Source organism: Hippoglossus stenolepis, chromosome 2 (assembly GCF_022539355.2).
Source record: "Hippoglossus stenolepis isolate QCI-W04-F060 chromosome 2, HSTE1.2, whole genome shotgun sequence".
In the NCBI taxonomy this organism is placed as follows: domain Eukaryota; kingdom Metazoa; phylum Chordata; class Actinopteri; order Pleuronectiformes; family Pleuronectidae; genus Hippoglossus; species Hippoglossus stenolepis.
In genome coordinates this window covers 16,535,417-16,550,447 of record NC_061484.1, presented here as the reverse complement: position 1 = coordinate 16,550,447, position 15,031 = coordinate 16,535,417, and the positions used below count along the sequence as shown (strand labels likewise).

General features: G+C 45.6%; 1 protein-coding gene across 1 annotated transcript in view; it reads right to left on the bottom strand.

Annotated features, from left to right (window-relative positions):
• pcdh7a (protocadherin 7a) overlaps window positions 1-15,031 on the bottom strand; it is a 44,458-nt gene that overhangs the window by 25,680 nt on the left and 3,747 nt on the right. Inside the window, exons 2-3 of the mRNA XM_035183934.2 lie at window positions 13,750-14,914; window positions 7,816-8,598 (exon numbers count right to left, since the gene is read on the bottom strand). Coding sequence (XP_035039825.1) covers window positions 7,816-8,598; window positions 13,750-14,914 — 1,948 coding nt within the window. The remainder of the gene's footprint in view (window positions 1-7,815; window positions 8,599-13,749; window positions 14,915-15,031) is intronic.

Genomic DNA, 15,031 nt, shown 5'->3' with positions numbered 1-15,031 from the left:
AGAAGCAAATAAAAGGAAGCATCTCAGAGAGGAGCTTGCTACGCAGGTCTTTGTGTGCGCTCGAGTGTCTGAGCGTGTCAGAGAGTTGGGAGAGAGTGTGTTTGCGGGCCTCCGCGGATGTGTGCGATTCTCGGAGTTGTGCCCGGACGCGTGCACGTGATTCAATCCAGAGGGAGAGGAGGAAGCAACTGATGTAAGAGCCGGAAAACTTTCCTCGCCGCGATGGTGTGTCATCATATTCTTATCAGAGTTTGTCTGCTGGTGGGGAAAAGTGTATATGCATAAGGATCTGGGAGGGGGGGGGTGTAATTATGTGCTATTATGCACACACACACAGTGGGCATGTCTGTGTGTGTTAGAACCACACGTCTGACACCGGCTGCCGTGTGCCTTGGCTTGTCTGTGCGTGCATGTGTGGGAAAGACATTCCCGCATTCCTGCAATTTCACAGGGAGCTTGAAACAAAGCAGAAGGGAGGAGTTGTTAACACTCAGTAACATTATCAGCTAAACAGCCTGTCTGTATTATCTAGCGCAGACAGTGGGGGGGACTTCCAATCACATTCCAGCTCTGAGTGACCTTGATGAGCGAGGAAACATACGACTTCTCCCTCATTCCTCTGATTCTCTCCTCGCTTTGTCTTTCTGCCTTCTGGACGGGACGATGGAAACACACACAGACACACACACAAGGAGTGCAGCCCCCCCCCCTCACTTCTGCGCAGGATGCAGTCAGCCACAGCGCTTCCATCAATTGAAAAGGTTTAGACAGCGCTCACAGCCCAATTCCCAATCAGTGAGAAGTAAAGGAGGAGAAAATAGAGTGTGGGCCGTTGTTACAGTGCTTTCACATCTACCATAATTGGCACGGTTGAAATAGAATCTGGTGATAAAGTGATGGGGGTTTTGATCTCCACGTCTGTATATGACCACCTGTTTTCATATGACCAAAGTCTGAGTCACGTGATGACGGAGAAAGGGTGAGAGAAGCACCTGGACCAGGTGTGTTATTCTTTATCAAACTCTAGTGCAGACGAAACAACTTCGACACAACTGTGAAGTGAACTTGAGACAAAATGTGGCTCATTTAGATTTGTTTCTTCTGATCGTAGCAAATGATACATAATTACATTATAATATAATCTATCCTCTTATCTTAAGTTTATTTGGTAACACAAATGTTTCCGCTTTTGACATTAAAAATGTAACAGTACAATAGATGAGGTCCAGTATTAACGCCCACAACCAATTAAACGTACAGTAGGTAACTTCGGTCACTAGGGGTCTCGCAATCAAAAACGAGAACAACAGACCTAGTTTGATGATGTTGTGAAGCAGCGTGGGACCATGGGAGTTGTGAATGAAAATCAGGCACAAATCATGTTCACGGAGGAGGTCAGTTATGAAAGTTTTATTCACGTCATGCGACCGACGGCGATGAGTAGTCATGATCCATCACGAGTGACTAATACAAAGAGTGGAAGGAAAAAACAGCTGACTGGCTCACGCGTGTTTTTCCTTCCCATGTTGTTTGCCCTGGAAGTTATAACAGATGGGGTCTTTCTGACGCAGTAAAAGGGGACCAAACAAAAACGTCCCATTAACTTGAATAAAACATTGTTGGAACATTTTGGAAGAAGTATTCTATCTTTAAGGAGCTCTTCTCACCACCGGAAGAGATGATGACACCAAATGTTTCAGTCAAAGTGATTTCATGTTTGTAATTCTTGTGTAACACAGTAAGTTAAACACAACACGGACAAGAGCTCAACCGCCCTGGTGTTAAGTGTTTTTTCTTTGTTCTGGACCGATGGCACTGAACTGCCGAGTGGGAAAGCACCTCTGAGCACAGCGCGAAGCCGCTGCATGAATATGATCCTGGTCAAGCAGAAAATCAATGTTTACAGGCCGAGCATGTGTTCCCCCTCCACATCCGAGCGTCTAACACAAACATGCATTTGTCTCCATTTTCCCATAATGTTTGTACCTTTCTCCATCTCCTCTCATCATCTACACCTCTTTCTCTCTCTCTCTCTCTCTCTCTCCTGCTTCTCTCTGTTCGGCTCGTGTTCCCTCTCTGATGCCCGCTGACTCCTCCCCGTCCCCTTTGCTCGCTCTTTGTCTCCAGGTCACTAGATCGGTTTTCAGTCTGCCACGCAGGGTGATCCCCACTTTGGTTACCTCGTCCTTCTCACCTCTCGCCTACCCCACCTCCTCACCTCCCCACCAACTCACAGCGCGAGCATATGGCCAGCAGCATGGCCTGAACTCGCGGCGGCTTTAATAAATGCATCAGTGCGCTGGGGTATCATCATGACAGGGGTCATTGGTCGGTTACAGTGTGAGTGTGTAACGGAGAGAAGAGGAGGGATGGTGGGGCCAAAATGTGTGTCTATGTGTGTGTGTTTCTGTTTGTTGCTGATTGACAGTGCGTTTGCCTTGATGACCCTAATACACGCCGCATGTTATCGCAGGAGGTGCGTGCGCGGATACGTTCATGTGGCGTGACGGTGCGCGCACCGAGGAGTTTGGGTCTATGACAGACGCTCATAATATTTAATCCTGGAGGGATTTCGTTGAAATGAAAAGCTGCTTTTCAATTTTATAATCCAGTAGACCTAATCTCTGCCCGCGCCTGTCTATACAGTCCAATTAGATGAACAAGACTGGCCAGATGAGTCCTGCTCACCACAAACTCATCTCCATACCCCGTCCTTGCTGTGTCAAAACGCTGTGGCGTCATAAAAGTCGGGCATCGACCTTCACCGAGCGTTGCAGAACTGTGCAATGCGCAAAAAACTGTGCCGTCAACCCACCTGTTTCTGCTGCAGTCTTGGCCTCGTTAACGTGGCATTGATTAGACTTTGTGTGTGTGTGTGTGTGTGTGTGTGTGTGAGTAGGTGTGTCTAGTTTGATTCAGCCTTTGTGGCACCACACCCGCCCCCACACACACACACTGGCCGCGTCCAGAGGAAAAGAGAAAGTGCACACTACAGTAAAAGAAGAAGTGGCACTCGTGAAAAACGCTGAGTCGATTCATTCTCAGAGGTCAGCGTGGCGCACGGAAGGTGCAAAGGTGACTGTGGCGAGGTGTTTAGATTTATGGCCCGGCGTACGGGCGAAGGAAGCAGGCGGACGACAGAAGGGAACAGAGGGAGGGAGTCAAGAGGGGAGGTGAGAAGAAAGAGAAGGCGCAAAGTGATCAAGATAAAATCATCAAGATAGGTTACACACTGCGATAAGAAAAACACTAAAAAAGAAAACTAATATAATGTTGAGGTTGGCTGACTGAGAACAGAACAACAGTGTCCTGTTATGTGTGAGTATGTGTGTGGGTGTGTGTGGGTGGTGGTGGTAACAGGGCAGAATGAGGCCACTTTGCCCATATTGACTGCAGTGCCATGTGACTGCTGTGATCATTAATGTGTCCTGATGCCAATGGGTATCCTGATGACCCACATCTCAGCAGTCCACTCTCTCTCTGGCTGCCACCCAAACTAGACCTCTCTCTCTCTCTCTCTCTCTCTCTCTCTCTCTCTCTCTCTCTCTCTCTCTCTCTCTCTCTCTCTCTCTCTGTGTGCTCGATCTCCCTGCTCTCTTTTACACTTTCTTTTTTTTTTGTAAGCATTAGGGCTGGGTATCGAAAGTCAATACTTCTCCAGTAACGACCAAAATGTGTCTGTGGGACAGAGTATTGACTCTTTTGAATCAGAATGTACACTTAAATTTACTTAGGCAAAGTTCTTGCCCTGCTACTTGAATTTAGTCGACTTCTGTTCAACAAAAATAGTTTTTTTATAGAAGCTGCACCAAATTTCACACACTCATCGAGGTACATGATTTTTTTCCCCTGAGAAAATGTTGACAAACCTTCTATGTTAAAGGATAAAGTAAATAAAAAAAAAATTCTTGATTCGGATCAACACCAAAATATAATGTATTCTTCCCTGATACCTTACAAACACACAAATACACAAACAAAGGGACAGGGGGGGAAATATAACCTGTGTGGCGGATGTATAGGGGAAGAGAAGCATCATTTTGTACCAACAATTTAGGTATTATGGCCCTTTTATTGAAAGGTTTCCAAAGATTCCAATCCCTAATCCACGTACAAAAGATACACTTTCATCCTCAATTCTCAATTTTCTGCTCTTTCTTTTCATTGCTCACACTGCCTGTGTTATGTTATGCTCCTCTCCCTTGCACATATCTTTATCCCTCTCTTCCCCTTCAGTTAACCTCTATCTCTCAGTCCCATTTCTTGCTCTCTTGAGTATACAGGCCCTTATTCTTTTACTCTTCCCACTCCTCTCCTGCTTGTATGGATATCCTCCCTCAAAACCTAGTATATATATGTGTGTGCATATACTGTATATATATATGGCTCAACCACATATGGTCAACTGTAACAGCTGCAAACAACTGACGTCATTGAATATCTGCAATGTGTGTCGTATCAGGCGGTTTCAGCCCTCAATCTGTTTGCTTCTCCTCCTCCCTGTGTTCAAATATACCCGACTTTATTGCAGCCACATTTCCAATAAAGCTGCGCTCATGAATGTGTCTTTCAGTTTTCTGTTGTCAGACAACAAAAGAACAAGGATGAAATAGCGAGTGAATCATCGCTCATTAAGACTAAATACCTACTAGTCAGTTCCCACCGTTTCCAAGCTGCTGCTCTGCACTGCTCACATCCTAATTTTCTTTACCACAAGGTCGTCTGACAATGTCACTGTGCACTGAAGTGAAAATGTTGGGATTTTGGCTTCATCTACGTGTAAAATAACTGCTCAGAGACAAACGGGAGGAAGAAAGCTCACCGACCTATGTCAGCAGCTATGCGGCCAGTGTGATGGGACACATACAGACGTGTGGCTGAGGAGGGAAATCCTGTCCTTGTGCTGGAAGGGCAGTGCTGGTGATTCTTTTCTATGTTTGTCAAGAAGTTCCTGGCTGTGGTGTTAGATGCTTTATTGAACATAATTGAAACTAGAATGATGCTCAGTAGAACGAATTCATTCGCCACATCACTTGATCACTGCACCAAATTTGACACACATAAATATCAGCAATAAATATCAGTCCCCTTACTTTTTTTTCTTGATGAAAGATACATTAATCATTCTCTGAGAAATCAATGAAAATGTTGAGAAAATGCTCTATCTCACAATGTCCGGATCAGGATCTTCCCCTAACAGTAATGTGTTCTTCCCTTTCCCATGCCGCATTGTTCCAAGAACAGTCAGGGGGTGAAAACATCCTGTGGAGGTAACAAATCAAGTCTGCAACATTACTCCACGTTGGTGGAGGCTGTTCTCAAGAAATTTATTTGAAAAGAGCAAGGGACTTTGGGAAAACTCAGACATTTGTGCTTGTAGAGTTGACAGTTGCCAAAAATGCCCAACTGACTTGACTGAGCTGTTTTCGTGAAGTTTCTCATGTTTACCTGTGTTTCCATTCCCTGTTGTTTGTCCCCTGTTTGCACGTTAGTCCAGTCTGTGTGTGTTTCTCTAGATACCTGCTCATGCTAATTCTCCCACACACCTGAGATCCCAATCTGCAGATCAACCCACTCGTCAGCTTCAGTATTTCAACTGTGGATCTTTCTTCCAGTCCTCACCATGTTGTTCAGTGGCCTCCGTTTTACAAACCATACAGCCACACTTAGTTTCCTCTACAATTTTCTAGTCCGTCTGTTTGCTCCGTTCTTATGCTTTGTTTCCCTGCTTCAGGCTCATCATCCGACCGCTACTGCCACGTTCGGCCAATTCCTCGTCCACCTGACAAGGCCCTTAATCAGTTTTTCATTTCAGACTGGCATTTGTTCACTGCAGTGTTGAAGTAGTAATACTCAGCCATAGTGTTGACTGCTTATTAAAATATGTCTTTTCTCATATAAAATGCAAAAGGGGGACATGCTAACATGTTGCAAAACTTAATTTTTACCACTCGGGGAGTCAAATAGTTTTATCATCTTGTTGAACTCAGTAAAGTAGCTTTGAAACAGCCCCCCTCATCTCATTTACTCCATCGTTCCCCCCTTCTAACCTCCTTTAATTCTCTCCCACTCCCATCCCAAATTCTGTCAGCATCCCACTTCCTACACTTAGTTGGCTCTTTAACTCGCCACCTATTACTCCCTGTGTCTATCTCTCATTTGCACTCACATATGAAATGCATATGCTTCATGAAATAAGCAGTCCCCGGAGCACAGAGCGAGGCACCCACCGACACAAACCCGCTCATGTCGCCAAACTGTTTCGAGTTAACAAATCCTGACACGAATGCGCGAGCGGCAGTCACACACACACGAGCATCCTAAGTCACAAGACACACGCGCAGACATAAACACACACGCACAGTGCTGTGTATAAAACCACTGGCTGCTGGATATTTTGGGGGTGGACTGGGGTGGGCCGGGGGTGCACTACCGAGGAGTTAATTACCCCGTACGATCAATAATTCATTAGGCTGTCAGCTTGTGTGTCTGCGCGTCTCCTGTATGTGCGCTGGCATGTTTTGAGTGCGCGTAAGCATGAACGCCAAACTCTCCCAGTAAGCATTTTCTTTCCCAGGGAACGGCAGATTAAGAGGATTGACTCCGTAATGGATTAACCTCTGGAGTGTGTGAGCGGATGTGTGCGTGTTCCTCTGTGTGTGTGTGTGTTGAAGGATCAGAGAGCCCATGTATGAATTGATTAGCTTAAGAAGCTCCTCTCCTTCCGTTTTAATGACCACATCAGCACTTTTTCACCACAGGGAGGATAAATGTAGAGCTGTCCGTCAAGGAAACGAGACACCACCCCTTTAAGAAGGGTTAGCTGTCACTCAAACATCACTCTTGGGAGCACTCCCCATGGACTAGGGGGAGACCCTGCTGTGTCAGTGTGTCTGCAATGATAGATGGTGCCTGTGTGTGTGTGTGAAAGGGTGAGTAACCATCTCTATGCAGTATTAATTTGTCTTCTGCTTCCAACTGCACTTTCTTGAGCAAACACCAAAGCAATGCGCATCCATTATCCGTGCATCTGATATTGTATACAGCATAAACATATATGCTGAATAGAAGAAACTTAAAAGCCTGACGAGGGAAAGGGAAACAAAATGACCAATTACCCTGTTGGAAGCAACTATTCGCCCACTCCCTCTGTGTCCTGACTCCAATTGAACTCCTCAGGGGTTTATACCGATCGTCTCGAGCACACACACACACACACACACACACACACACACACACACACACACACACACACAAGCATACACATTCATAAACGCAGTCATGGATATACACGAATGCACATCCACATATGGTTCGGCTATTGTAGGGGGTTGATTCATGTTCATTGCATTAGATCTCGCTAAACAGCGGACTGATGTTTGACACGGGGCACACAGACACACACACACACATTCTGACAGCAGGGTACTATCTCATCGCTCACAGTCTTTGGATGCTGACACGGACACACACAAGTGTTTGAGCCGCTGTACACACACACTGACTGCTATTTTATGGAGATAAAACAGTGTATGAAACAGTTTAGATGTTAGCGAGGGTATGTTGAAGCCAACAGGTCAGCAGCTACATGAGAGGAGATGAAGGGGAGGAGGAGAAGGAGAAGGAGGAGGAGGAGGAGGAGGAGGAGGAGAGGAGGAGGAGAGAGAGAGAGAGGATCAGGAGACAGAGTGGACTAAGAAAGAGAGAGAGATGGAGAAAGAGATGAGTTAGATTTGAATAAAGAGGGGAGAGAGGAAACCAAAATTTAGGATCCATAAAGACAACATCGACCCAGTCCCTTCCCTCAGCTCTTACCTGTTTGCTGTACTTGTTCCCAGTCTGGCAGCCATACTCTGAGCACTGGTCAGATCCCAGGGACATTGCATCTGCATTGCCGCTGCCCCCACTGCTGCTGCTGCTGGAGCCAGCGCTCCCCACGCAACCTCCGCTGCCCACAAAGGTGTTGGATGGAGGCAGCTCCTGGACGGCCTGGTGCTTCTTTCCTTCAGCTGGGGGGGAGTGGGGCTGCAGGTTCACCGCAGGGAGAGGTGAGCTGGATTTGTAGTGCCGGGCGAGATCTGGGCTTGACTGGTGTCGCATGCCGCCACTCATCCGCGGGCTGCCAGGGTCACCATCCATAGAACAGTAGCGGGCCGCCAGGCGCTCGCTAGCGCTACTCAAATCCTCCTCATCATCATCGTTGGCATGGCGACGCAATCCGTTGACTGTGACGATACCGCTGTAGAGTGATCTGTCCGATTTCCCTCCTCCCACAACAGCACTACCGCCGCTTCCGTTACGTTTGTCACGTCGAGGTTTGCGTCCACGGTCTGATCCTCCTCCACGGCCGGCATGAGGTTGAGCCCCTGGAGGACTGAAGAAGTCCTCCTCTGGCTCCTTCTTACCTGCCTCGTAGCCATTCTTCCCCTGAGCCCCGCATTGCCGAGCTGTGACAACGAGGAGAATCACTAAGATGACGGCCGCGGCTCCGGCCAGGACACCAATGGCTACGCTGAGGCGCTGCTTCCCTAGAGAACGCTCACTGTCAGGGTCCCCTGCAATGTCCAGCAACAGCGGAGCCATCAGGCTTCGGGCCACCTGTGGTGAGAGCAAGAGAGAGAGAGAGAAGAACGAGAGAGAGAGAGAAGATGCAGAGGAAAGGAGGAAAAAGAACAAAAAGAGACAAACAATCAGTGAGAAAAAGTCCAAAACAGTGAGTGAAAAAAGATGACACAGTGGGTGTGAGCCGAGGAGCAACATCAAACAGCATCTTCAACTTAATTAAACTCATCACTGTGTTTTAGTGGAGGAGCTTCCCCATTATTCCCAGACACACAGAGTGTCACTAAATATATAATTGCTCTTGCTTCCTAGTTGCAGCATTTCAAGTTGCGCCTGTACTTCTCCACTGCTGATGCCGCATCATCTGCAGTGTTACAGGAGATGCTGAGGATTATACAGTTTAAAGCTGATTAAAAGAATAAAAGGGAAACTTTAGACATTGAGGTCTGGGCAGTTAGATCAGGAAAGGTAGGAGAAGAAGTCTATAAATGTATATAAATGAAAGGAAAAGAGTTGTGCACTGACTACATCCTCAGAATACAAACACATCTTCTGTCCCATCAATGAACAATGTCTCTATTGTAAATGATAGCGTAGACGTGGATTTGCTTTCACAATTTGTTTGCCCTCAGAATCGAACGCCTATACAGATAGAAGACTATTGTAAATACGTGAGCACTGTGGAATAATTTTGAGCCATTTTCTTTTGGTCTTTTTTATGGTCTTGGGTTAGTTGTTCTTTTGAGGATAATAGGTTTTTTGTTGTAATGAAAATCCATGCTAATCCACTTTGATCAATATATATTGCACTTAAAATATTTTGTATTTGGGTTTGAGACAGGAGACAAATAACAGTGATATACCATTATGACACAGACACACACGCATAGACATGCGGTCAGTGCTTGTACACTAATAAAAGGATCATTACAAGAAAGTGGGTTATGCTGAAGCACAAACACGGCCATTACTGGTTGTGGAGCCGTGTTTGACGGGAGACAATGAGGCTGTGGACTTCTGCGCTGCAGAGCACTGCACCGGGCAGGGTCATGAATCTGAATATAGCCAATCAATACATGGCAACTAAACTGGGAAAATCATTATGCAGCGAAACACAAAATACAGGAACACACGCACACACACTGATAGGCACCTACACACGAGCCAGCGCGGAGTGTGGCCTGTCTATTAGCGAGACAACTAATTCCGCAGCCCGGTGACACCTCGTCTCAGAGCTCATACATACGACAATTCCTTTGGCCTGACAAGGCTGGAAATGATATACTCCTGTAATCCCTGCTGCCTTAACCGCGGTGGGTAATAAGGCTCGCAGGAGAGAGAGAGAGAGTCAAGCTAAATTTAAGCCCCTGTGGTTCGTGATAACCGGAAAAAAAAAACAATAATAATAACTACAGTAAAACCTGAAGCAGTAATAATAATACTGCAGAAGTGCTGCTCATACAACCACACTGTGGAGCTTGCTTATTACATTATCCAAGACGTATTAGGCTTATTCATATAGAGCCATTATTCACTCTGCACTTCTGGATACCCCCGAGCTAAGAATGGGACTGTTGCATTTCATTGTTTCAGCACCATCTATCTTTGGGTTAACTCTCATTGTTTTTGAGCAAGTTGTGTTGGTTATATTCCATTATTCTGCTGCCACTGCACTCGGCCTCTGCGACTCGGCTCCACTCTCCCCCACAGCACCATTGTTCTTCTTTTGCCTGCAGTATTTCTTTTCCATTCTCATTCTGCTGGGCATCTCTCTGGCTTAGCGCATCCATGCATTGTCTGCAGTACTGCGAGTGCAAAACAGAGAGGAAATGGCAAAGTGCTGCCATATGTACATAAAGTATGTGATAGATTGTGACAGCCACGTTTGTGCACAGGTATAAATATATGACATATGGAGACATTAGAAAGTGTAGCGTGTATATGAATGTGTGCATGTGAGAGATGGTGATTCCCCGCTGAGTGCAAGCTATGTACAGTATACTCATATAAGTGCAGGTAGGTATAACATATAGTGTGTTTACGGGCACACGCAGGAAGGTCAAGTGTTCAGCAGAATAAGTGCAGCCACCTCTAACGTCACATTGGAGCGCATCCTGCTGATGCATCCAAAACTCCCCAGTGGAATCTTCCATTCTGCTGCATGAGCTTTGTTCCGGCTGGACTTAACACCCTCATCTATCTGCTCCACTCGCCAAGAACTCTGTTATCTGCATGTCACTGCGGATGTCGATGCGGCGACCAAGACAAGGAGTTCTCCCCTGACCACACTATTGACCCTGGCTTAAAAAAGTCCCAGAGTTTAGGCTGTAGTTCGTTCACAGCCGGGCGAAAGAACAGAGAGCTGCAGTACGGTAATTGTCAGATATTGGTTATGATAATGGGAAGCAGTCTGCACATATTTTTTGAAAAACTCAGAATTGAGATGATTAAATTGTAAGATTGTGAAAATATTATCACTACCAGTCTTCAACTTCACAGAACAGTGTACTTATGATGTACAAAGCACATTAAAATCCCTCAGATGGCGACCGTGTCTTGAATATCACCACTAAACCCCTTGTTCTTCCAGTGCAGCTCAAACTCGGCAGCATCTCACATTGTAACTAATTAGCCAACATGCGGCTCACCCAGTACTGTTGGACAGAAAAGACTGGAGTCATTTTCTGCCGCGGCGCTGCAGCAGTAGCAGCCGATTTCCTCCACTAATTACATCTGGCATCTATCCACCACTCAGTTTGACTTCATTATGCGATGGAGGTATTCTCTCTTCAATGACTTCTACTCAATTACTCCGCCAAGTTCCTCCCTACAATCAAACTAAACTATGCATATTATAATCAAAGGCGGCTTTTATACCCGCTCGGACATATTACGCCGTATTGTTCCATTCAATGGCCGCGGTCATTTAGGCACATTGCAGTTAATTCCACCTGTCAACAACATTGTTCCACCGCTTACCGCTTAAGTGTTCCATTCTAATCCTCTAACCCCCCCACTCCATTGTTCAATTTGTACGTTTCATTCTACTCTTAAGCGACAGTGTTAAATTCTAAAGGATGTTTTGTTTTCTGGCTACTGCTCAACCCGTCTATGTGGACTTAGTTGTTTGTCTTTGTCCCTAAAAAACAAAAACTGCCGTGAAACATAATACTTTTTTGGATGCCAGTTGTTTTTCCGTATGAGGTCAGTCAAAACTCTCAGGCTGTGATTACACTGGACGTGTTTTTCTCCAGCGAAAACACAAGATTTGGCTTTTAAGTGTCATTCAGAGCAGATTTTGAAGAGTCAGAGAGCACACGGAACTTTTCCAGACTGCAGCAAAATTGACAATAAGAATTCTTCTGAAGTTTGCGTGGCTCAGTTGGAAATCTTTCATTATGCTAAGTGTCTCTGTTTCATCTTCTGTCTTGTGACAAGTTGAAACACCCAGGGAAACACCAACATGAAAACACGCATAGTTTGCAGTGGAGAAGCATTTGCGGCAAGCATCTGCATAGTGAGGTGTGTCCTCGAGATCACAACCTTTGGCTTCACAACACTTTAAACACTTTTTTAATGAGGTCCCCATGAAGATTTGACACAGTGTTTGGAGGTACCGATAACATATAGTTATGAAGATTTGTGCCTGTTATCTGTCTGGCTCACATATCTCTGAGCTGTCTTTGTGTTGCACTGTTTACGTCACATTGCATGCACAGACCTGACAGTGGAAGACATTCTCCTCGGGGGGGAAAACATGAGCAACCTAAGTTCCAAGGAAGCCCTGAGACCACAGGCTGTTGTCTGAGAACAAACAGTAACTAAGGCCACTGAGGTGATTTAATTATTAGTCAATAGAAATGACTTTGTCCAACCCAGAGAATAAGTTTTCTAATTATTACCTGCCAGCATTTATAGCTTAATTGAACGTTTTTTCAACGCATAATGGGAAGTTCATTTGATTAATATAACGAGGGCAGGGAGACGAGAAAAAGGTTCCCACCAGCACAGCACATGCTAAATTTGAAATCATGCTGTTATAGCTATTTCTGGTATCTCGGTAATGTCTTTGGAACAAGTCAATTACCTCTCCACATCCCTGTTGATCTTCCAAGCCAGCTCTAATCTCACGGTGAAGTCCTCGCTTTATACAATAGCAGCGGATGGATATATTAATTCAAATTCCACTTCTTTCCTTGTGTAAGCATCCTTCATTTACACTTTGAAATGGATTTTTATTTACTTTCCTCTGAGTCCGACCATCTCTGCTCTGCTCGGAATGTGCCGCATAACACAATTCAAACTACAAAGCCTCATCAATATTCAGGCCTATAGTGAAGAGACACTGCTGAAGTATAACTTCTATTCAAATTGACGTACTTCATCCTACTCTGTAACACAAGGCCAAAACTGGGACAGGCCCATTTCTCTATCTGCCTCGATAACACATTCACCCCTTTGGTACTCTCTCTCTCTCTCTCTCTCTCTCTCTCTGTCTCTCCGTCTCTCTGTCTCTCTGTCTCTCCGTCTCTCTGCTTCTCTCTGTCTCTCTGTCTCTCTCTCTCTCTCACACAACACTTACACACAACACACACACACACACACACATATATACACACACAGCTCTCAGCCATGAGTTCAATGTACCATAAAAGAAGAACCACTTCAGTAATAACAGTTATTTTATCCAGACCATCATTATAAGAAAGCATGCTAGACAAAGAACACACTCCTGTAGGATCCCAACTACAAAGAAGCTGGCTTTTCCAATACTCTTCAAGAGTGAAATGGGATTCTATATCTGGGACAAATATAGACATAATTATTTCCTGAAAAATGGTCAGAAAATTGCAACACCTCACAGCATGTAGAAATTGTGCATTTATCTCACTCTATCAAGAAAATAATGTTCTGTCCCGTTTAAACAGCTACAATCAGTTATGATTACCACCCTCCTCCATTGTAATGTCCTATCACTGTTATTTGAATGGATCCAAGGACAGTATCATCACTGTCATTATAGGTTATCATACAACAATAGATGTCCACACACACTAAAACTGTTTCATTATCCCATCTATTTAGCTTTCCTACCATTTGCATTTTAGTATTACATGTATGTTAATGTACTTTACTTGCTGCTGCTGGATTCATTTTGAAAAAGGTATCTTTGAACATAAAGGTTACCTGTGCCTCCACCAGGGTAGCGTTGGCCACGCTTTCGTTAATAAAGACATGGACCAGGGCAATGGCACAGAGAGATGGGGCCCCACTATCGTTGACCCGGACCACCAGGCGATGCAGACCTCTGTGGCGCCGCTCCAGGGGTTCTGCCAGGGTGATCACACCATTGGTGTGACCGATCTCAAAGAGTCTGAAGGGATTTCCCCCCACTAGAGCGTAGTGAAGGTCCGCGTTTGGGCCTGTGTCTGAGTCGATGGCCATTACAGTCCGGACTACGGTGCGGGCACTGCTGGCAGGAGGAAGAAGGGTGTAGGACTCGTTGGCTGGAGAGGTGATTGAGGGGGCGTTGTCATTTTCATCTGTCACAAAGAGTGAGACGGTGGCAGTGGCAGTTTTGCGTGGCTCGCCTCCGTCCACGGCCCGGACACGGAAGGTGTAGGTGGAAAGCTTTTCACGATCAAACGATGCAGAAGAGAAGATAGTCCCTGTGTTGTTCTCAATGGAAAACACTTCTTCACCTTGTTCTTTCTCTCCATCCTCTCCCTCATTCTTCTCATCAGCTCCATCCATCTCTACAAACAGACTGAGCTCTGCATTGTCTCCTTCATCAGCATCCGTCACAGTGACCATGCCAACTGGGCTGTTGGCAAGCAGGTTCTCTTTGACGTAGAACGTGAAGATTTCCTGAACAAACTTTGGTGCATTGTCATTTCTGTCAGTAACCTGAACAACAACAGTGGCAGAACCTTGCAGAGGGGGGGTGCCCTTGTCCTTGGCAATAACCCGGAGCTCGTACCTCTCTCGCTGCTCACGGTCCAGAACCCCAGAGGCGCGGATATCTCCATTATCTGCATCTATGTAAAATGGCCCATTGGCAGCAGAGTCCAAGGAGTACACAATCTCTGCATTCTTGCCACTGTCTGCATCTGTAGCTACCACAGTCACTACCCTCTCGCCCGGTGAGTTGTTCTCTGCAAAGTGAACCTCCATGACATTCTGGGCAAAGATTGGGGGATGGTCGTTGATATCTACCACTCGCACCATCAGCGAGCTGTTACTGGACAGACTGGGGCTTCCAGAATCTACTGCCACAATAGTAACACTGTACTCTTTGGTGACCTCGTAGTCCAGCAAGGCAGAAGTATGCAAGAAGTATTTTTTCTTGTTCCTGTGGAAATTGAAAAGAAAAGAAATTTAATGAATGTAGTTCTAACCCAAAATGGAAATAATATAGGTCTTGTCCCCAAAGCAGCTAAATAATGCACTAGTGGTGCTCCCTTTTAGT